Source organism: Muscardinus avellanarius (genome assembly GCF_963383645.1).
Source record: "Muscardinus avellanarius genome assembly, chromosome: 18".
Classification (NCBI taxonomy): domain Eukaryota; kingdom Metazoa; phylum Chordata; class Mammalia; order Rodentia; family Gliridae; genus Muscardinus; species Muscardinus avellanarius.
The window spans coordinates 8,617,144-8,641,352 of record NC_137804.1 but is presented as its reverse complement, the minus strand read 5'-3'; the positions used below and the strand labels follow the sequence as shown (position 1 = coordinate 8,641,352).

The 24,209-nt window shown below is 41.9% G+C and overlaps 1 protein-coding gene across 1 annotated transcript in view; it reads left to right on the top strand.

Annotated features, from left to right (window-relative positions):
* The window catches only part of MAP4 (microtubule associated protein 4), a gene marked incomplete at both ends in the record, with an annotated part of 109,038 nt that overhangs the window by 31,617 nt on the left and 53,212 nt on the right, over window positions 1–24,209 (top strand). The window contains 4 exon segments of the mRNA XM_080715343.1: window positions 3,944–5,020; window positions 5,810–5,932; window positions 10,814–10,830; window positions 10,832–14,018. Of these exon segments, the coding sequence (XP_080571469.1) occupies window positions 3,944–5,020; window positions 5,810–5,932; window positions 10,814–10,830; window positions 10,832–14,018 (4,404 nt within the window).

Genomic DNA, 24,209 nt, shown 5'->3' with positions numbered 1-24,209 from the left:
GTGTGTGTGTGTGTGTGTGTGTGTGTGTTTTACTGGAGGTGGAACCCAGGGGCTTTCTACCTCCGGGCTATACTCCCAGATCTAGTTTTTATACTTTATTCGGAAACAGGGTCTCACTAAGTTGCTGAGAGTCACTAAGTAGCTGAGGCTGGCTTCGAACCTGTGCGATCCTCCTGTCTCAACTTCCCAAGCGCTGGGATTACAAGCGTGCGCCACCATGCCCAGCTTCCCTTTTTAATTACTGGAGATTGAACCCAGGGGCATTCTACCTCCGAGCTATACTCCAGCCCTATTTTTTTGCTATTTATTTTGAAATAGGGTCTCACAAAGTTGCAGAGGGCCTCATTAAGTAACTGAGGCTGGCAGCAAACCCGTGGTCCTCTGGTATCAGCCTCCCAATTACTGAGATTACAAGTGTGTGTCACCTCACTCAGCTTCACAGGTTCTTGTTTGAATATTGATTATGTACCTGTGGGTTAGTTTTTATTTATTTATTTATTTATTTATTTATTTATTTATTTATTTATTTATTTATTTGGTCTGTCCTTTGGGAAGGAACCCAGGAGCATTCTATCTCTGATCTACATCCCCAGTCCTATTTGTTTTTTGTTCTGTTTTGTTTTGTTTTTTGCAGTACTCAGGAATGGAACCCAGGGGCATTTTACCTCCGAGCTACACCCCCAGCCCTATTTTCTAGTCTTTATTATTTTATTTATTTATTTATTTATTTTTTGGTGGTACTGGGGATGAAACCCTTCTACCTCTGGGCTACACTCCCAGACCTATTTTTATATTTTTTATTTGGAAACAGGGTCTCTTAAGCCAGGAAAGCTGGCTTCAAACCTGTGTGATCCTCCTATCTCCACCTCCCAAGCATGGGGATTACAACAAACATGCACCACCTCGCCCGGCTAGTCTTTATTATTATTTTGGGGGGGGGGTCTGGGGATGGAACCCAGGGGCATTCTACCTCTGAGCTATACCCCCTGCCCCATTTTTTATTCTTTATTTTGAAACAGGGTCTCACTAAGTTGCAGAGGGCCTCACTAAGTAGCTGAGGCTGTCCTCGAACTGCAATCCTCCAGTCTCAGCCTCTTGAATGCTAGGATTACAAGCGTGCGCCACCACGCCCGGCTTAGTCTTTATTATTTTTGAAACACCATCTCACTGATCTCACTGAGTTGCGAAGGGTCTCGCTGAACCACAATCCCGCAAACCACAATCCTCCTGAATGCTGGGATTACAAACCTGCACCACCACACCCAACTCCCCACCCCACCCCAGTCCTATTTTTTATTCTTTATTTTGAAACAGGGTCACTGAGATTTTGCAATTTAGGACCTCACTAAGTAGCTGAGGTTGAGAACTGCAATTCTCCTGTCTCAGCCTCCCAAATGCTGAGATTACAAGTATGCTCCACCATAACCTGCTAGGGATAGTTTTTACTTTTTTTTTTTTTTTTTTGCGGGTCTGGGGATGGAACCCAGGGGGCAATCTACCTCCAAGCTACAGCCCCTACCCTATTTTTTATTCTTTATTTTGAAACCGGGTCTCACTGAGTTGCAGAGGGCCTAAGGAGCTGAGGCTGTCCACAAACCGCAATCCTCTGGTCTCAGCCTCCCGAATGCTGAGATTACAAGTGTGCGCCACCATGCCCGGCTTCTAGGGATAGTTTTTTAAAACCTGTACCATGCTGGGCATGGTGGCGCACGCTTGTAATCCCCGCACTTGGGAGACTGAGACAGGAGGATCACACAGGTTCAAAGACAGCCTCAGCTACTTAATGAGGCTCTCAGCAACTAAGTGAGCCTTGTTTCCAAATAAAATATAAAATAGGTCTGGGAGTATAGCCTGGAAGTAGAAATCCTCTGGGTTGATCCCCCAGTACCACCAAAACAAAAAACAAAAAAACCTGTATCTTCTGTCTTTTCTCCTATACTGCTTCTCATATAGTAGTTCAGTATGTCGTGTGTGTGTTTGTGTGTGTGTGTGTGTGTGTGTGTGTGTGTGTGTTTAAAGGGGGCCCTGGGGATTGAACCCAGGGCATTCTAACTCCAAGTATATCCCCAGTCCTATTTTATTTTTATTTTGAAACAGATTCTCTAGATTAATGAGAGTCTTATTTTCTGAGGCTGTCTTGAACCTGCAATCTCTCCTGTCTCATTCTCCCAAGTACTGGGATTATAGGCATGTGCCAACATGGCTGATTTAGTATCATATACTTTATTCTTAATGCTGGGATTGTCAAGGAATAAGCAGAATACATTAATTCAGCAACTTCTTTTTTGTGTGTGTGTTGTGCTGGGAATGTAACCTCAGGGGTCTTTTACCTCTCTGCTACACTCCTAGTCATACATACATACATATATATATATATATTGGAAACAGGGTCTTACTGAATTGCTGACAGCATCACTAAGTAGCTGAGGCTGGCTTTGAACCTGCACAATATTCCTTTCTTAGCCTCCCAAGTCCTGGGATTAGAAGTGTGCACCACCATGCCCAGCCACTCAACAACTTCTTAATTATGTTTAATGTCTTTTGTTGTTGTTGTTGTTGTTGTTGTTGTTGTTACTGAGAATTGACCCCAGAGGTATTGTATCCCCAAGCTATACCGACAGCCTGGTTTTATTTTTTAATTGGAAACAGGGTTTCACTAGAGTACTGAGAGCCTCACTAAGTTATTGGAGCTGGCTTTGAACCTGCCATCATCTGGTCTCAACCTCCCAAGTACTGGGATTATAAGCATGTGCCACCATGCCCAGCTACTTTTGTGTGTGTGATACTGGGGTTCCTGGAAACCCTTCTATCTCCAGGCTACACTCCCAGACCTATTTTTTATGTTTTATTTGGAAAGAGGGTCTCTTAAGCCAGCAAGGCTAGCTTCGAACCTGTGCGATCCTCCTGTCTCCGCCTCCCAAGGGAAGGGCGGGGATTACAAGCATGCACCACCATGCCCGGCCCAGCTACATGTTTAATGTTTTATGGTCATGAAATCCAAATACTCCTTTGCCCTAAGAAAGTGAATTTTGAGTCAGGTCTGGTGGCACATGCCTATAATCTCAATATTTGGGAGGCTGACACCGGATAATTGCAGGGTGGAGTACAGCCTCAGCAAGTAGTGAGACTCTCATCCTAACAAGACCAGACCACTTTTTTTTTTTTTTTTTTTTTTGGTTGTACTAGGGGTGGAACCCAGAGGCTTTCTACCTCCGGGCTATACTCCCAGCCCTATTTTATATTTTATTTTGAAACAGGGTCTCACTAAGTTGCTGAAAGCCTCACTAAGTAGCTGAGGCTGGCTTTGAACCTGTGTGATCCTCCTGTCTCAGCCTCCCAAGCGTGGGGATTACAAGCGTCCGCCACCATGCCCAGCCTAACAAGACCACTTTTCAAAATAAAAAATGAATTCGGTCTGGGGGGTGTAGCTTGAAGGTAGACTGCTTCCCAGGATCAATTCTCAGTACTACTACTACTACTACTACTACTACTACTACTATTAATAGTAATAATAATAACAACAACAACAACAACAAAATAAAAAAAAAGTTTTAATGAAAGCTGGGCATGATGGCACATGCTTGTAATTCCAGCGTTTGGGAGGCTGAGACATGAGGATCACAGGTTCCTGGCCAACCTGATCTACTTAGTGAGGCCCTCCAAGATGTAATGAGACCCTGTTCAAAATAAAAATTAAAAGAAAGGTGGCTGGAGGTATAGCTCAGAGGTAGAATGCAATGCCCCTGGGTTCTATCCCCAGCACCAATAAAAAATAAATAAATAAATAAATAAATAAATAACAAAGAATAAAAATAGGGATTGGAGTGTAGCTCAGAGAATGTCCCTCAGTTCCATTCCCAGTGTCAAGGAAAAAAAAAAGTTTCTCTGTCGAGCTGTGAGTAGAGAATAATAGATCCTCAATTTTTAACTTATTTCCTTTTAGATCTAGCAGAGGAGGTTGAAATAGCATCAGTAGAAGAGCAGTCACCAACAAAAGCATATGAAATAATAATGGAACAGAAGACTACTAACATGGCATCATCCGGAGAAACAGAGGTGATCCTGGCCAAAGACTTAGAAACAGATGTGGCAGACACGACACTTGCAAAGGACTTGCAGCCACCCATCAAATCAGATATGTCTATGGTCAAGGACATGATACTACCCAAAGAAACAGAGGTGGCTCCAGTTCAGGATGTCATGTTACCTACAGAAACAGATTTGTCTTCAGCCAAGGCTGTGGTACTGCCCGTAGAAACAGAGGCGGCCCCGGGCAAGGATGTGATATTGTTCAAAGAGACAGAGAGAGCACCACCTGTAAAAATGGATTTGGTTCCACACGAAAACATGGTACCACCCAAAGAAGTAGAGATAGCCCCAGCCAGTGTTTCTGTATCTCTCTCACAATTAGAGGTAGCACTGCCTAAAGACACTGCATCATCCATAGAAATGCCCTCAACCAAGGAGACAGCCTTGTTTTCAGAAATGGAGGTGGCTTTAGCAAGGGACATGGCACTGCCTCCAGAAGCCAAAGTGGTCTTGATCGAGGATGTAGTATTACCCTTGGCATCAGAGGGGACCCTGGACAAGGATATTCTGTTTCCTCCTCCAGAAACAGAAGGGGCCGCTTGCAAAGATGCGGCTTCAGCCTTAGAGGTGGCATTGAACAAGGATGTGGATATTTCTCGGGGAACAGTGGTGGTTCAAGTCAACGATATGACTCCACTCCCAGAGAAAGGAGTAGCCTCCATCAAGGACATGTCTTTGCCTCCTGAAACAGAGGTAGCATTGGCTAAAGATGTATCTCTGCCCCCTGGAACTGAGGTGACCCTAACCAACAATATGGTTCCAGCCAAGAACATTGCACCACCCTCGGAAGTAGAGGTAGCACCTCTGATAGCAGTTATGGTTAAAGATGTGGAGACTGCACAGCCTCAGGAGGAAATCAGTGAGTATTCCCAATTAACACCTCTCCAGTATGTGGGGCAGTCAACTGTACCTACTTTGATGATTTCACCAGGTATGGGTTTCTGGTTCCTTATAGTATTTCTGTTTACCCAAGTTATATAGTCCAGAAGACTTGAGGGACACACATCATGTCAGGCAAAATAAAGATAGTCTCACTGTACTCTCCAAATCTTTTAATCTTGGTTTTCTTCCAGATAGCTGAAGCAATAAAATATTACATTTACAAATTTCTATTACCTCTTGTAATCTTTTAATTATATCTGTGTCCAGATATAATTTTTCCTGCTTTTTTGTTTTCATATACACTGTTCTTTTTTTTTTTTTTTTTTTTGCGGGTCTGGGGATGGAACCCAGGGTCAGTTGACCTGAGCTACACCCCCTGCTCTATTTTTTATTCTTTATTTTGAAACCGGTCTCACTGAGTTGCAGAGGGCCTCACTAAGTAGCTCAGGCTGTCCGCGAACCGCGATCCCCCAGGTCTCAGCCTCCCGAATGCTGGGATTACAAGCGTGCGCCACCATGCCCGGCTTACACTGTTCTTTTTTGAATTAGGTCCCATGTCCTCTTTTTATGCAAGTATATTGCCCTAACCTTTCTCTTCTTTTGCCACCCAGTAATTTAATCCTCTTTGGATCATTCCCACCAATTTACAAACACTTGTTTTTTTTTTTAATATCAAAATACAAAAATGGAAATTCTCTCAATTGCCTTCCAGTCAGTTTTTCACTTCTCTACTGCGTATTGTAGGAAAACTCTTCAAAAATCATTCTCATCTCAATCCAGGTGGAAAAATAGCTAAAGTAGTGCTTCTCTGAAACATGATTTTTACTATTATTTTTAGAACCAGTCAAAGTTACAGACCAAAAGGATACCTTGACAACAGGTGAAGACTCCATGTTAGAGAAGTCAGAGCAAAAGAAACTGCTCACCATTCAGCATTCTGGACATTCTTCAGAGACCTTAGGTAAGCGAGGAAAACAAAGTGGACTCTGAAACAACTTAGGATGATAAGTGAGGTGGTAGACATTGTCTCTGGTTTCCTAGTTGTATAGTGGACATATCTTGATGAAGTCAGCTTTCTTTCTTCAATGGATTTCATTCTGTTTAGAGAGAGTCAATTTACAACTTGTTACATTTTAATTTTATATAGTACTAGAATTGAACCCAGGGACATTCTACTTCTGAGCTACACTCTCAATTCTTTTTTTTTTTTTTTTTTGTGGTACTGGGATGGAACCCAGGGACATTCTACCTCCAAGCTACACCCCCAGACCTGTTTTTTATTCTTTATTTGGAAACAGGGTCTCACTAAGTTGCAAAGGGCCTCACTAAGTAGCTGGGGTGGTAGTTGAACTGCAGTCCTTCTGTCTCAGCCTCCCAAATGCTGGGATTACAAGTGTGCAACACCATACCTGGCTCCCAGTCCTAGTTTTAATCTTTTTTTTTTTTTTGAGGTACTAGGGGTGGAACCCAGGGGCATTCTACCTCCGAGCTGCAACCCCAGCCCCATTTTTTTATTCTTTATTTTGAAACAGGATCTCACTGAGTTGTAAAGGGCCTAAATAAGTAGCTGAGGCTGTCCACAAACCACGGTCCTCCTGTCTCAGCCTCCTGGGTGCTGGGATTATAAGTATGTGCCACTATACCCAGCTTAATCTTTTTTTTTTTTTTTTTTTTTTGGTGGTACCCAGGAGCATTCTACCTAGGGACCTTCTACCCCCTGGGCTACACTTCCAGATCTATTTTATATTTTATTTGGGAACAGGGTCTCTTAAACCAGCTGAGGCTGGCATCGAACCTGCATGCTATCCTCCTGCCTCAGTTTACCAAGCCCAGAGATTACAAGCTTGCGCCACCAAGCCCAGCTCTGTTTTTTATTTTTTATTTTGAAACAGTGTCTTCCTGAGTTGCAAAGGATAGCTGAGGCTGTTTGTAAATCGCTATCCTGTTTTCTCTGCCTCCCAAATGCTGGGATTATAAACATGTACCACCACGACCGGCTTATTCTTTTTTTTTTTGCGGGTCTGGGGATGGAACCCAGGGACATAAGTTATGGAGGGCCTCACTAAGTAGCTGAAGTTGTCTGCGAACTGTAATCCTCTGGTTTCAGCCTTCTGAATGCTGGGATTACAAGCATGTGTCATCACACCCGGCTTGGCTTATTCTTTATTTAGAGATAGGGTCTCACCAAGTTGCAGAAGGCCTTACTAAGTAATTGAGGCTAACCCTTAACTTGCAATCCTCCTGTCTCAGCCTCCCAAATACTGGGATTATAAGCATGCAGCACCACGCCTGGCTTTCTATTTTTAAAAGTTTTAAATTTTGAAACAGGTTCTTACTAGCACTGGTCATGAACTCAAGATCCTCCTTTCTTTCTTTCTTTTCTTTTTTTGGCACTGGGGATGGAATCCAGGTACATTCTACCTCTGAGGTACACACCCAGCCCTATGTTTTTATTCTTTATTCTGAAACGGTCTCACTGAGTTGCAAAGGGCCTCACTAAGTAGCTGAGGCTATCCTCAAACCCGCGATTCCCCTGTTTCAGCCTCCCAAATGCTGGGATCACAAGTGTGCACCAGCATGCCCACCTCGGGGATCTTTCTTTCTCAGCCTCCCAGGTACTGAGATTATAGATTGAATTACCATGCCTAGCTAAATTACTCAAATGTTCTTTAAAATCTTGCTACTTACAGTGTGTTTGTTCCATTGCTCAGCACCATCTCTACTACCTCTGAACATGTCAGACATGCAGATGTGGGCTTCATCTCAGAATTAAAAAAAAATTTTTTTTAATTATATATATTATTTTTTTTGTACTCATACATCACTTTGGAATACAAGACTTGAGAGGATATACAAGCACATACCCAATAAGCCCTCATCCAATCCCCATCCCATTCCCTTCCCACCTCAATCCCATGCTTAATTGGTGATTATTTTTGATATAACTGTTTAAGCACCTCATGAGTTTTAAAAGAGATTCCATCCTCCCCCACCCCCTCCCCTCTGATTGGTCAACGTAATTGCTTCTCAATAGGGCCCTTTCTACTACTGACCTCCTCCTGTTACCCCTTTCCTCCTAGCTCTTGCTAATTAGGGGAAGCATCTGGATTTTATTTTCTGTGCTATCTCCTGTCTCAGCCTCCCAAATTTTTGGATTACAAGCCTGTGTGCGCCACCACACCTGGCTCCCAAGGAATTCTATGTTAAACTTTAAGAGGTGCTACTTTAATCTCCTTAAGGGCAGGGCCATGACTTAATTTCACATAGAATCTTAAGATCTTTGCAAGCTCTCTAGCACCAAGTAGGAGCTAAATATATGAATTTTTATTTTTATTTTTATTTATTTATTTATTTTTTTGCGGGTCTGGGGATGGAACCCAGGGGCATTTGACCTCTGAGCTACAGCCCCTGCCCTATTTTTTATTCTTTTTTTTTTTTTTGAAACCGGGTCTCACTGAGTTGCAGAGGGCCTCACTAAGTAGCTGAGGCTGTCCGCAAACCACAATCCTCCGATCTCAGCCTCCCGAATGCTGGGATTACAAGCGTGCGCCATCACGCCTGGCTTATAAATGAATTTTTTAAAGTTGTTATAGTGACTGAACATATAAAATTAAGATCTATTAGTCACTATAAGTCAGATGTGTGCCAGATGGCACACACCTATAATCCCAGTACTTGGGAGGCTGACACAGGAGGATCACAGGTTCAAGACAAGCCTCGGCAACTTAGTGAGGCTCTCAGAAACTTAGTTAGACCCTGTTTCAAAGTAAAAATAAAATAGCATTGGGATTTTATCTTGGAGGTAGAATGTCCCTGATTTCAATCCCCAGAACTAAAATAAGTAAAGTTCTTTGAAATCAGTTCATGGGTTCAGACTTGACAGGAGCGATGGTAGGCTTGCTTGTTAGATAACTTAGGTAACTTGTTATCAAGAGTAGGAGCTTGAGTTCATACTGTATTACTTCCTGAAACCTTACACATATTTCTCTGTCTTTTGGTAAGTACATTTAGGAACAGAACATTGAAATCTAACACTTTTGTCTTTCAAAATGGGTTGCTCTGGTTTTGGAATGATAAGAATTTTTTTACAGCCAAAATATTAACTCAATATCTTTTTTAAAGTAACATAAGTTTAGCCTTCTGGTCTGTTTCCCAGAATCAGTCTAGTTCATTTGACAAAGATTAATATAATATTGGTGACAGACTCTCAGAACTGTAAATTCTGTTCATAATCATGAATAAGTATTGAATTAATAAATGTCACCAAAAAACGACAATCACTAAGAGCTTGCCATCTTTATCGTATTGGGAATTAATGTACCTATTAAAAACAATGACAGCCGCCAGGCGTGGTGGCGCTCGTTTGTAATCCCAGCGCTTGGGAGGCTGAGACAAGAGGATCGCACAGGTTCAAAGCCAGCCTCAGCTATTTAGTGAGGCTCTCACAACTTAGTGAGACCCTGTTTCCAAATAAAATCTAAAAAGGTCTGGGAGTATAGCCCAGAGGTAGAAAGCCCCTGGGTTCCACCCCCAGTACCACCAAAAAAAAAAAAAAAAAAAAAAAAAACAGATTAAAACAATGATGGGCTGGGTGTGGTGGCGCATGCCTGTAATCCCACTTGTGAGGCTGAGACAGGAGAATCATAGGTTCATGGCCAGCCTCAGGTACTTAGTGAGGCCCTTTGCAACTTAGTGAGACCCTGTTTCAAAACAAAGAAATGCTCCTGGGTTCCACCCCAGTACTGCAAAATAAATAAATAAATAGATAAATAAATAATAAACCTGGGAGTATAGCTCAGAGGTAGAATGCCCCTGGGTTCAGTCACCAGTACTGCAAAAATAAACCCTAAACAAAATGACAAAGCCAGACATGGTAGTACACACTTATAATCCTTAGTTGGAAGGCTTGAGATAGGAGGATCGCAGGTTCACAGCCAGACTTGGTAACTTAGATCTTATTTCCAAATAAGAAATAAATCGAAGGTGGGCGTGGTGGCGTACGCTTGTAATCCCCGTGCTCGGGAGGCTGAGACAGGAGGATCGCACAGATTCGAAGCCAGCCTCAGCTACTTAGTGGGGTTCTCAGCAACTTAGTGAGACCCTGTTTCCAAATAAAATATAAAATAGGTCTGGGAGTATAGCCCAGAGGTAGAAAGCCTCTGGGTTCCACCCCTAGTAGCACGGAAAAAAAGGAAATACATCGAGTTTGGGGTGTAGATCGGAGGTAGAAAGCCTCTGGGTTCAGTTCCTAGTGCCACACACACACACAAAATGGTGACAAATAGAAATAAATCAGTTACTGAATTTTATAGGTAAGAAGTGTTTATTGTAGATGTTAAAAGGTTTGATATAGCCGGGCGTAGTGGTGCACACTTGTAATCCCCACGCTTGGGAGGCTGAGAGGAGGATTGCACAGGTCCAAGGCCAACCTTAGCTACTTAGTGAGGCTCTCAGCAACTTAGTGAGACCTTGTTTCCAAATTAAAAAAAAAAAAAAAAAATTGGTCTGGGAGTATAGTCTGAAGGTAGAAAGCCTCTGGGCTCCACCCACAGTACCACCAAAACAAAAACAAAAACAAAAACGGTTTGATATATTTCAACCCTTTCTAAATAAGTTTGAAAAAAAAGTCTTTACCGAGATGATCTTTGGTAAAACCAACTGAAGAAATGTTCTGAAAGGCAAAACAAGCAAAAAAAAAAAAAAAAAAAAAAAAAAAAACCTGTATTTTTAGGCAAATTGGCATATGAGTTGTTTAAAAATAAATTATTTAAATGAGTTACTAAATTAACTGATTTTGTTTCTAAAGAAACATTAACAAGGAGTTTGTTGTTTGGAATTTTAGCCAACTTCATGTATTGCAGGTTCCCCTCCCACACAAGGCACACAAGTTTGCAGACCCTGTGTCATCAGGTCAGACCGGCCCAAGCCTGCCAGGGCCCCTCCTGAGCTGCTGGGAGGCTCTTCTCCATGGAAGACTCTTGATCCTAGGCTGGGCCCTTGCCCTTTTTCTGAGTTGGGTGGAGTCTCTGGTTCATCTTCCTGTGGTGAGCCTGGGAACCAAAGGAAGTATATTCATGCCGACTTCCTTGAACCCCAGAGGGATCTTGCCAGGGAGCCCTGGGTCATAGAAAGCACACCAATGACCATGAAGAAAAAGAAGAAGAAAACAAAGCAGAAGAGATATTTTCAACCCCGGGCTGAGGAACATTGCAATAGTAATAATGCAGATGGGCCTAAAGGTCAGCCCTTTGCAGCTGGCTTTGTTAAATCGGGTGTCTGCCCCAACCATTCGGCTATTGTGGGCACAGAATGTGGACTTGTATCCAGAGAGAACTTGATAAGAGAATGTGTAGTTGACTCTAGAGCACCCAGAGTGGACGGTGAGAACTTTATGTCAGAGAGACTCAGAGTTCCTTTTCATCCAGAAGAGCCTTCAAAAACTGCAGAAAATTCTCAGCCCCAGCTAAGAGTAGAGAAAGAGGTTAAAAGTAATAAATCAGTTCCACAGAGTCAAGATAAGAAATTACTGCAGCAAAATGAAAACAAATCACAGATTGAGCTCCAACCACAGATCCTTGTGGGTAGCAGCAAGGCAGTAAGCCTCCCCAATCTGACAGGGCCCCTGACAGAAGTTGATGCATACAAAGTTCAAACCCCTTGGGAGACAAGTAAAATGTCTACACTGAAGAATGTCAAGCAGAATGAGTTCCTTGAAGAAGCTGAAGAGGCTAAAGAATTAAAAATAAAAACATTGCCCAGGCAAAGAGAAGAAATCCACACCCTTGTCTCTGAGCAGCAACAGGGCCAAATGCTAGTTCAGGCACCTGGGCTAGAGAATGAGCCCTTTAAGAGAATGGCAGGCGATGGCAAAAGCAGGAAGGGAAAGGGTAGTTCTGGGAAAGTGAGGGTGAGTGCTGGGAAGCTAAGGGCAAAAGCAGACCCACACCCACTTGTTCTAGACAGGGACAAGGACAGAAGGGCTGTTTTTGTGCTGAGTGAGCCAGTCCCTAAAAATGAAAGAGTGACCACTAAGAATGAGAAAGAGGAACGGGGGCTGGATTCCTCAGAACAATCAGGGACCATAGCTGAGTTTACTGAGGCAGTGGTGACAGGGAAGTCTGAGGGGAAGACCAACCCTGGGGTTGAAAGTACCTTGCAGGCATCACTTCCATTGGAACATGGGTCAAGTTTGACTCAGACTTCTGACACTACAAGAGAAAGGGGAGCCATAGTTAAAAATATGGGGGTCCCTAAGGAGAACAGGGAAGGAAAGTGCCCTGGCATGGATAATGAGTTCACTCCCTGGATTTCTGAAAAGCCTAAAAAGAGAGGTAATGAAAGCAAAACCAAAAAGCTTAAAATTAATTATCCTACACAGCCTACCAAAATGGAGGACAAGGAGGAAATTGTCAACCCACCTTTTGTAGGGAAGGGTGGAGATACTAGTAGTAAAACTCATAAGGAATTAGGACTCATTTTCCCACAAATGCATGATCCTTTATTCCCACGTATGTCAGATAAATCTACAGTGGAAGTAGTTGACAGAAAAAGTAAAAATGTTGAGGTTAATTCTGCTGAGCTTGGGGCTTTTGGGGAGAACAAAACAAACACAGTCGAGGATTCTGCTGTTACTGAACTAGCTGCCAAGGTGACAGATGTGAGCTGCCAGGAACAAATCCAGGGGGTGGAATTCATTCCCTCGGTAGTGTCTGAGGAGAGTGAGGCAGGTGCAGCCAAGGGACACACTGCTGTGGCTGACCAACCAAGTAAGAGGAGAAATGATGGGAAAAGTAAAAGGGCTAAAAATAGCTTTCCTGAGGAGCATATTTTGGAGAATAAGATAGATACAACAAAAATTTGTGTTCCTATGGAAACCACAGGCAACCAGAGAATTGAAGGAATGAATTATGTAGACGAAAATAGAAATATTACATTTACCTGTCCCAGCACCCTGTCGGGGTTGATGAATAAGTCCATTCCTCTAGAGGCTCTACAGTCAGCAGCCTGTGAAAGATTGCCCACTCCTCCTCCTCAAGTACTAAAGGAAGGTGATTCCTTACCAGACACTTGGGTAGAAAGTAGTCAAGAGAGAGCCCCAGTCAAGAATTTTAAATTATTAGTGGGAGATAGCTGCAATAAAGAGGGAATCCTAGGGCAAGAAAGACCCAAGGCTCACTCTGCTATAATGCCCCGTACAAGCATGGAAGGAGTTGCCCTGACTTTTACAGCAGCCATAGAAAAAGGTAACAGTCATGGAGATCACTGTCAAAGTGAGCTTGCTGATCCCATGAAAAATGAAACAAGGATAGGTGATGTGCAGGTGGTAGGAGAACCTGAGTTAGTACACCATGGTGCATCACAGCATTTGATACAGCCAATCGCAGAGCCAGCAAAAGGGCACCATCTTCCCAGAGTGACCACAGAAGACCAGAGCCTGCCAGGGGAGATCAGAATCCTAGAAGCATTTGTAGATGGGCAAAGTTTCCCAACATCTCCAGTGAACAATGAGAAAACTGAGAAAGGTTCTACTTCTACTGAGATCCCTTACTTCTTAGAAGATAAAACACAAAACCTTAGTTTCTGTGAGGGCCCAAATATTAAAGATAGAGGTTCTGAAGGTTCAGATAATTTGAATAAGGAGACAGATAGGATTATTTTGCCTCCACTAAGTGAAAAGGATAAATTGAAAGAGATTAGTCTGACTTGTAAAGTAAAAAAATTAGAATGTGTTTCCCTGCCAACACCAGTACTCCAGTTCAATTTCTCATGTGGCAAAGATGAAGTTCCTCCTTTAGATAATTTAGCAGTGACTGCTTCCAAGGGTCTTCAACCACTAGAACTAAAAGATAATATCATAGAATCACCTCAGAAAATGAAAGAAAATTTTAAACCAAAGACACCAGGAGAAGGGAAGAAGGAAGGTAAAAGCAGAATGGCAGAACCAATAAAAGGCTACATGAGACCTACCAAGTCCCGAGGACTTACTCCACTTTTGCAGAAGTCTACTATCCTGGAACAAGAGAGATCCAACCGACTGAAGTCCAGTGGTATGAACCTGCCATGGGGAAATGTGTGTGCTGTGGCTCTTGAGTCAATATCCAAGCATCAAAAGCTTATACCTTAGTTCCATCTAGACACTAATCATCCTTGTTAATCATTGGTTTGTAGGCATGAAAACTTACAACTGCTATATATGGTTCTCTGCAGCCAAGGCATGCCCCTGTGTGAAGGCTGGTGACTTATTTGCATGCTTTTTACCCAGTACTGAACCTAGAATTTATGGGAAGTTGAAAAGACAGTCTACTGCCATCATCCACTATTATTAAAACTTGTACAACCTATATGTTAAGTTTATTGCCAAACTCTAATCATTATTGGTATAAGGAATCACAGGAAAGAAGAAAATATTTCAGGTCTAGCTAAGTACCTGGGATAGCGTTTTCCCCGGTATATGTGTAGTTGGTTTTGGTGGGACTAGATGTCCAAATTGTTTTTAGAGTAAATGAAAATAGTCTGTCCTCTTCTGGGGAAATGGTAGCCTCAGACCAGTGTTGGCAGGTATAGTCTTTTGAGTTTATTTCTTTCTTTTTTTTTTTTTTTTTTTTTGCTATATGTGACTAGAACCCAGGGGCATTCTGCCTCCAAATTAACACTCCCAGCCCTGTTTAATTTTTTTTTATTTTGAAACAGGGTCTCACCAAGTTGTGGAGGGCCTCAAAGTTCAGCAAGTTTGAGGCTGGCCACGAACCAGCAATCCTACTGTCTCAGCCTCCCAAGTACTGGGATTACAAGCATGTGCCATCACACTTGGCTGTCTTTGAGTTTCTAATCATAGGAAATGACCCTAAAACAACCACATTCTTCTGCCAGTTTGCTGCTTACAGCCATCTGCATGTGGATTAATATCTGAATCCATGAAACATAATTCATAAAACGTGCCCATTTGGGATTCTTTATAATTTTGCCCTTTTGGGTACTAATGTATCAAGTAATTAGAATGAGATTGGGATGATTTCTTTAAAATTTATTAATATTGCCTTCCCCTGCCTCCTAAAGTATATCTTAAAAATGGGTTCTCTAACCCTAACCATCAAAACATGTTTCCTTGCCCTTGAGGTTTTCTGCAGCCTACAAATGACACTCTTTCTTACTATTTCCCAGGATGCAAGATATAGCTTTGAATCATGTCGAGACGCTGCAGGGATCATTTGTTCTTTAGCCAATCAGGATTTTGTAGAGATTTCATCATAGAATAATATTTTGCATGGTATATATTCTGTTCTTTTGGGTGAAGCTTGTGTAATGCATGAATTTGCTCACACTAAGGAATATTTGCTATATGGGTAAAGAATATAAGGTGATTATTTGTGAACAATATTCTCATCTTTTCTGTTTGTTTGTTTATTTATTTATTTTACAGTACTGGAGATGGAACCCAAGGGCTTTCTACCTCCAAGCTATACCTCCAAACCCTATTTTTTATTTTTAATTTTGAAACAGGGTCTCACTGAGTTGCAAAGGGCCTCACCAAGTAGCTGAGGCTGTCCTCAAATTTCAATCCTCCTGTCTTATCCTCCCATATGTTGGGATTATAAGTGTCCACGCTGGCCTGCTTTTGTGCTTTTATTTTTATTTTATTATCCTACTCTGTTAACATGGCCAGAAAATGAAGTATAGTATGTAAAGAACTTCCTACCCTTTTTTTTTTTTTAACAGTACTTAGTTTTGGTTTTTAGGCTCCATTTTTGTTTTTTGGGTTTTTTTTGGGGGGGGTGTTTTTGTTTTTTACAGTAGTAGGAAAGGACCCCATGTGCTTTATACCTCAAAGCTATACCCCCAGCCCAATTTTTATTCTTTATTTTGAAACAGGGTCTCACTGAGTTGCAAAGGGCCTCACTAAGTATCTGAGGCTGTCCTTGAACCACAATTCTCCTGCCTCAGCCTCCCAAATTCTGGGGTTTCAAGCATAAGCCATCAAGCCTGGCCTGCTTTTCTGCTTTCATTTTCAATTTACTAGCCTACTCCGTTAACATGGCCAAAAAATGTAGTATAGTATGTAAAGGACTTCCTACCCTTTTTTTTTTTTTCCCAGTTCTTAGTTTTGGTTTCTAAGTTCCATTTTTAATTTTAACAGTGATCAAAAGGTAACATATATGTTACATAAATGTTGTGAAGCTCATTATTTATCTTTTCTCTTATTTGTTTTATTTATTTATTGTTTGTTTGTTTATTTATTTGTGGTACTGGGGATGAGACCCAGGGGAATTCTACCTATGAGCTGCAATATTTTTACCTACTCCCAACCCAATTTTTTAGTGTGTGTGTGTGTGTGTGTGTGTGTGTGTGTGTGTGTGTGTGTGTAGTCGTCCTGGGGATGGAACCCAAGGGCCTCTACATCCGGGCTATGCCCCTGACCTATTTTATATTTTATTTTGACACAGGTCTCACTAAGTTGCTGAGAGCCTCACTAAGAAGTAACTGAGGCTGGCTTTGAATTTATGCAATCCTACTGTCTCAGCCTCCCCAGTACTGGGATTACAAGCATGCACCACCATGCCCGACTTTATTCTTTATTTTGAAACAGGGTCTCACTGAGTTGCAAAGGGCCTCATTAGTAGCTGAGGCTATCTGCAAACCATGATCCTTATGTCTCAGCCTCCCAAATGCTAGGATTAGAAGTGTACACCACCACACCCGGCTTTTAGTTTATTTATTTATTTGTTTGTTTATTTATTTATTTATTTATTGCTGGAGATGGAACCCAGGGGCATTCTACCTCCGAGATACACCCCAGCCCTATTTTTCCCTTTTATTTTGAAAAGGGGTCTCACTGAGTCTCAGAGGGCCTCACTAAGTAGCTGAGGCTGTCTGTGAACCATGATTCTTCTCTCTCAGCATCCCAAATGCTGGGATTATAAGGATGCGCCACCATGCCCAGCTTCTTTTCTTTTTTATTGGTGGTACTGGGGATTGAACCCAAGGACATTTCACCTCTGAGCTACACTCCAGTCTTTTTTTTTTTTTTTTTAACAGGGTTTTGCTAGGTTGATGAATCTTAACTCCTTTCTGAGGCTGTCCTTGAACCTGGGATTCCCCTGTATTAGCCTCTCAAGTACTGAGATTATAGGTATCCAGACACCACAGCTAGGCTATGCTCAGTATTTCTTTTTGTGTGTGTGTGTTACTGGGGATGGAACCTAATGGCATTCTACCTCTAAGCTACACCCACAGCCTTATTTTATTTTTTTTATTTTGAAATAGGGTTTTACTAAGTTGTGGAATGCCTCACTAAAATGCTGAGGCTGACCACAAACCTGTGATCCTTCTGTCTCTGTCCCCCAAGTACTGGGATTATAGGCTTGCACCATCATATTCAGTTTATGCTCAGTATTTTGGGGGGTGGGGGGTGGGGATGGAACCCAGGGGCATTCTACCTGCAAACTACACCCTCAGCTCTATTTATTTATTTAAAATTCTTTATTTTGAAACTGGGTGTCACTGAATTCCAAAGGGCCTCGCTGAGTAGTGGCTGAGACTGTTCTCAAATCGTGATCCTCCTCAGCTGTGATCCTCCTATCTTAGCCTCCCAAATGCTGGGATTACAAGCACATGCTGGGATTACAACCATGCCTGGCTCAACCTGTATTTTTTTTAAATAGTTAAAAGTATTTTGGAATAGGTTAACACATTCACATGGTAAAAAGGAGCACATAGTAAAATGTGAGTCTGTTTCCTTCCATTGACTCCCTTCCAATTATTCCTCTTCAGAAGCTGTGTGTGTGTGTGTGTGTGTGTGTGTGTGTGTGTGTGTGTGTGTGTGTTATTGAGAAATGAACCCAGGGACATTGTTCCTCCAGGCAACACTCCAAGCCCCTTTTTATTTTTTGTTTTGTAACAGGGTCTTGTGAGGTTGTTGAACATCTCACTACTTGCTGAAGCTCTTTTCCAACCTACAATCCTCCTCTGTCACACTCCCATGAACTAGAAGCACAGGTCTGCACCACCATGTCCCGCCTAATGTGTTACTGTTTGTTATTAATTATTTTTATTTCTGTAGCACTGGGGTTTGAACTCAGGGGCATTCTACCTGCAAGCTATATATCCAGCCCTCATTTATTTTTTATTTGTGGTACTAGGGATTGAACCAGGGACATTCTACCTCTAAGCTACATCTCTATCCATATATATATATGGATAGAGTCTCCCTAAGTTACTCAAGGCCTCACTAAGTTGCTGAAGCTGGTTTCAAACCTTAGATCCTTCTCTCTTAGCCTCCTAAGTACTGAGATTATACATTTGCACTACTATACCTAGCCTAAAGTGTTCTTAATATTCAGTATAGAATTTTACATATATATGATGCCTAAAACCATTTTTTGAATTACAAATGAATTATCTTTTACTGATTTTATCCTTTTTGAAAGGAGGAAAAGTAAATGTACGGTATGAAGTTTAGGGAAACTAACAAAATTTCTTCACATTTTATGCATGTCATTTTAGGGAAGGAAGATTGATGACTTATTTCAGGAAGTCTGAAATAACAAGTCTGTGCTCAACTTGTCAGGAAAGGACTTCTTGTGGGACTGTTTTTTGTGAGGGACATACAAGATCGAAAGTATGTTCCATATGGGATTCCAGTACTCCATATTAGTTGTTCCCATGGAAACCAACTAAAGCTGTGACTGACAGTGCACATGGGATGTCTCATTTCTAAGAAAAGGAATTAGGGATTCCTGTAGATAGAGCTTTCCTTGGCCCTGCAGAAGGCTCATCTTCTTTTTATCTAGCTTCATTTCTTTTTTTCCATTTTGCTTGAGCTTATCAACTGTCTTCCAGCAGCTGGATGTCATTTTTTTGGTTGGAAATTCTCTTGGTGTGAAACTTGAAGTAATTTATAAAGTCAGAATTCTAACAGTTTCAAGGTCCTTGTACATAAATAAAATATGCTCAGCAAATGAAAAAATCATCTGTGATCTTAGAACTTACTACTATTTTACAGCTGGTAAAGTGCCATTTGATAATGTCTTTCTAATGGTAGTGCCGTTTGTAAGTGCCCATCTCATTGCTTCCCTCATTTGCCCTCTCATTCCCTGGCTTTTTTCTTACTAACACATTAGCAAAATTTATTGCGATTATAAATTTTGTGTCACAGACCTAAAAAATAGTTTACATATAGTGAAACTATATATCCAACACTAGTACAAACTTCTTTTTTTTTTTTTTGGCAGTACTGCGAGCTATACCCCTAGCCCTATTTTTTATTCTTTATTTTGAAACAGGGTCTCACTGAGTTGCAAAGGACCTCACTAAGTAGCTGGGGCTGGGTGTGAAACAGGATCCTCTTATCTCAGCTCTCAAATGCTGGGGTTACAAGCGTTCACCATTATGCCCGGCTCTCCACAGACTTTTGGCGGTTTTTTGGTGCTGGACATTGAAGATTGAATACAGGGACATTCTGCCTCCACGTAATAGAACCCAAACTCTTTTCTCATCTTTCTTTTTTACAGGGTCTCAAGCTGGGTGTGGTGGTGCACGCTTATCATCCTAGTACTTGGAAGGATGAGATCACAGGTTCTTGGCCAGCCTCAGCAACTTAGACCCTGTTTCAAAATAAAAAAGAATAAAATAGGGCTGAGTGTAGCTCAGAGGTAGAATAACCTTGGGTTCCATCTCTAGTACCACAAGAAACAATGAATAAAAGAAACTTCTTGCCAGGCGTGGTGGCGCACGCTTGTAATCCCCGCGCTTTGGAGGCTGAGACAGGAGGATCACGCAGGTTCGAAGCCAGCCTCAACTACTTAGTGAGGCTCTCAGCAACTTAGTGAGACCCTGTTTCCAAATAAAGTATACAAAATAAAATAAAATAAAACTTCTTAGGCGTGGTGGCATACATTTGCAATCCCAGTTCTTGGGAGGCTGAGACAGGAGGGTCACAGTTTTAAAGCCAGTCTCAACAACTTGATGAGGTCTCAGCAACCTAGTGAGACCCTGTTTCTAAATAATAAAATTGGACTGGGGATGTATGTAGCTCAAGAGGTAGAATGCCACTGGGTTTAATCCCCAGTACTAGTAAAATGAGTGAATGAATGAATGAGAAACTTTCTAGTGAGGCCCTTTGCAACCCAGTGAGACCTTGTTTCAAAATAAAGAATAAAAGGAGGGCTGGGAGTGTAGCTCAGAGATAGAATGCCCCTGGGTTCCATCCCCATACCACAAAAAAAAAAAAAAGAAAGAAAAAGAAAAAGGAAAGAAAGAAAAGAAAAATTGTTAAACTGAAAAGAAAAAATGTTGGTGCATGCTTGTAATCCCAGTCCTTGGAAGGCTGATACAGGAGGATTGGGCAGGTTCAAAGCCAGCAGCAGCTTCTTAGTGAGACTCTCAGCAACTTAGTGAAACCCTGTCTCCAAATAAAATGTAAAAATAGGTCTAGTGATGTAGCCCAGAGATAAAGGCCCCTGGGTTCTATCCCCAAGACCACACAAAAAAAGGGAAGAAATTCTTAGTCTGCCTGTCTGTCTGTCTATCTATCTACCTATCTGTCTATTTATTTTTGTGGTACTGGGGCATTCTACCTCCGAGAGACACCCCCATCCCTATTTTTTATCCTTTTTTTTTTTTCTGTGGAGCCCAGAGGCTTTCTACTTCCGGGCTATACTCCCAGACCTTTTTAAAATTTTATTTGGTAACAGGGTCTCACTAAGTTGTTGAAAGCCTCACTAAGTAGCTGAGGCTGGCTTCGAACCCATGCGATCCTCCTCTCTCAGCCTCCCGAGCACTGGGATTACAATCGTGCGCCACCATGCCCAGCTTTTTTTTTTTTTTTTTTTGGGAAGGGGAGTAAATGGTTTATTGGAAGCAGCAGGGAATAAGGAAAGATGGCTGAACATCCCAAAGGGGCTGTCGAAACTCGGGTCCAGCAGTTGTCTTCAGGACAATACTTGGGAGTAGCCCAAGCCGAATGCCTTCAGTTACAAGCTGCTTTCTTCCAGAGTCTTCACGATCTGCCAGAAAGGAATAGGAAAGTGGCAGAGCACCTCTAGGGCTATCGGGGCTCTGGTGTCCAGTAGCTGTCTTCAGGTCACTACCCGAGTGTAGCCCGAGCCAAGTGCCATCAGTTACAAACTGCTTTCTCCCAGAGTCCACATGATCTGCCAGAAAAGTGCAGGTCAGCCCTAGGGGCCCTGGTTGGCCTTGATGTCCAGCAGAGGCCTTCAGGTCACTACCTGAGAGCATCCCGTGCCATATGCCTTCATTGCACTCCACCTTCTCTCAAGGCTAACACGACCTGCGAGAGAGAGAAAAGCTCCCCAAAAGGGGAGGGGGTCCCCAAGAGAGAAAAACCCCCAAGCCTGGCTTTTTTTATTCTTTTTTTTTTTTTGAAACAGGATCTCATTGGGTTGCAAAGCGCTTCACTAAGTAGTAGCTGTGACTGACAAACCGTGATTCTCTTGTCTCAGCTTCCCAAATGCTGGAATTACAAGCATATGCCACCACGCCCAGCTGTTAGTCTATGTATGTATGTATGTATGTATGTATGTATGTATATATGTATTTATTTTGTGGTCCTAGGGATAGGATCCAGGGGCCTCTACCTCCAGGGTACACCCCGACCTATTTTATATTTTATTTTGATAAAGGATCTCACTAAGTTTCTGAGAATCTTAATAAGTAGCTGAGGCTGGCTTTGAACCTGTGCAGTCCTCCTGTCTCAGCCTCCCAGGTACTGGGATTACAAGTGTGTGCCACCACCCCTGGTTCTAGTCTTTATTATTTATTTATTTATTTATTTTTGCAGTACTTTGTATTGAAAAGGGGTCTACCTCTTAGCTATACCCTCAGTCCTATTTTATTTTATTTATTTTTATTTATTTATTTATTCTTGTAGTACTAGGAATAGAACCCAAAGGCATTCTACCTCTGAGCTACACCCTCAGCCTTTCCTTAGGTTTTATTTTCAAATAGGGTCTCACTGAGCTGCAAAGAACTTCATTAAGTAACTGAGGCTGTCTGCAAACCGGGATCCTCCTGTCTCAGCCTCCTAAATGCTGGGACTACAAATGTGCACCACCATTCCCAGCTTCTATTTTATTTTTATTTTGGAACAGGGTATCCTCCAAGCCTGCTATCCTCCTGTTTCAGCCTACCAAGTACTGGGATTATGGTCATGTGCCACCACGCTCAATGAAATTGTCAGTCTTTAAAGTGTTTACTTAGATGGGCTTGGTAGTGCATGTTTGTAATCCCAGCATTTGGGAAGTTGAGACCAGAGGATTGTGGTTCACTGACAACCTCAGCTACTTAGTGAGGCACTACTTAATTTAGTGAGACCCTATTTCAAAATAAAGACTAAAAAATAGGACAGGGGGTATAGCTTGGAGGTGAAATGTCCCTGGGTTTTATCCCTAGACCCACAAAAATAAACAAACATAAAAATAAAATATTTACTTATACTGGTAATTTTTATAAGTTTAGAGAAAATTAATTTTGTGTGTGTGTGCTACTGGGGATTGAGCCTCTGAGCTATAAAACTGTATCCCCAGCCCTATTTTTCTTTTCTTTTTCTTTCTTTTTTTTTTTCCACAATGGGGATTGAATTCAGGGGCATTCTACCTCCAAGCTATACCCCTAGCCCCATTTTTTTATCCTTTTATTTGAGACAAGGTCTTACTAAGTTGCAGAGGGCCTCACAAGTAACTGAGGCTGGCTGCAAACCTATAATCCTTCTGTCTCTCAGCCTCCCAAATACTGGCATTACAAGCATGCACCACCACACCTGGCTCCTATTTGTTCTTTTTATTTTTTATTTTTTGTGACAGTGAGGATTGAACCCAAGAAGCTTTCTACCTCAGAGCCAAACTCTGTGTCTTCTTTTTTATATTTTTGAAGCAAGCTTTCACCAAGTTGCAGAGTGCCTCACTAAATTGCTGAGGCTGATCATGAACCTACTGGAATTACAAGCGTGTGCCACCATACCCAACCCTTATTTTTTATTTTGAAACAGGGTCATGCTAGGCTCATGAGAGCCTCACTACTTGTGGAAGCTGTCCTCAAGCCTGTGATCCTCCTCTCACTCTCCCAAGTGCTAAGGTTACAAGTGTGTGCCACCATACCCAGCTCATAGTTCATTGGTAGAGCACCTCTGAGTTCCATTTTTAGCAAAAAGTGTGGGGGTCATAACTGGTACACCATGCAATTCTGTATTTGGTAATGTGTTAGTGTGGCATAAAATTTTATTGCCACCACTGGGTAGTGTGTTACATCTTGCTAAAGTTATAGGTGAGCAAGAGGGTCTTGGTTATGAATGGATCTGAAAGCGTGGCATAGTTTGCTGAGCAGAGTCTGATAAAGCATTCTAGGGACTAATTTATATAGTGTCACAGTGATGTGCTGATGCATGGAATATTTGAGGAATAGCAAATATTACAGTATAACTAGCATATAAATTGTTTGGAAAGAGATCTGTAAAGGTTTTTGCAATGAGATTAGGGAAACTGCAAGAGATACACGCCTGTACTCCCAGCACTTGAGAAACTGAGATTAGGGGATTATAGGTTCAAGGACAGCCTCAGCATCTTTGTTTTGTGGTACTGAGGATTGAACTCAGAAGCATTTTACCCCTGAGCCACAATCTCAGCCCTTTTATTTTTTCTTTTGAAACAGGGTCTTGCTAGGTTACTGAGCATCTCAGTAAGTTTCTGAGGCTATCCTTGAACCTGCAATCCTCTTATCTCAGCCTCCCAAGTACTGGGAATATAGGAATGGGCCACTAGACCTGACTTCATCCTCAGCATCCTAATGAGAAGTTCCGCAATATAGTGAGCCTCTGTTTCAAAATAAAAACTGAAAATGTCTAGAGAGGGGTAGCTTAGGTGGAATGGCCCTAAATTTAATCCCTTGAAACAAACAAACAAAAAAAAAAGAAGACTATGACAACAACTTTCAATAAGCTTCTGAAATCTTTTGTGCCTCTGTAGGCAGAGAAATTTAGATACATGCTGGAAGTAATTGGGTACCAGGATTATGTTTTTGTTTAGTTTTAGTTGGATCTTAGTGAGGCCCTCCACAACTTAGTGAGATCTTGTTTCAAAATAAAGAATAAAAAATAGGACTAGGGGTGTAGCTCGGAGGTAGAATTCCCCTGGGTTCAATCCCCAGTACCACAAAAATAAAAAACAAAGAGGGCCCTTGGATTCTTGATTAAATAATTTACAAGATCCTCTCAGTGAGTGGTGGTACAC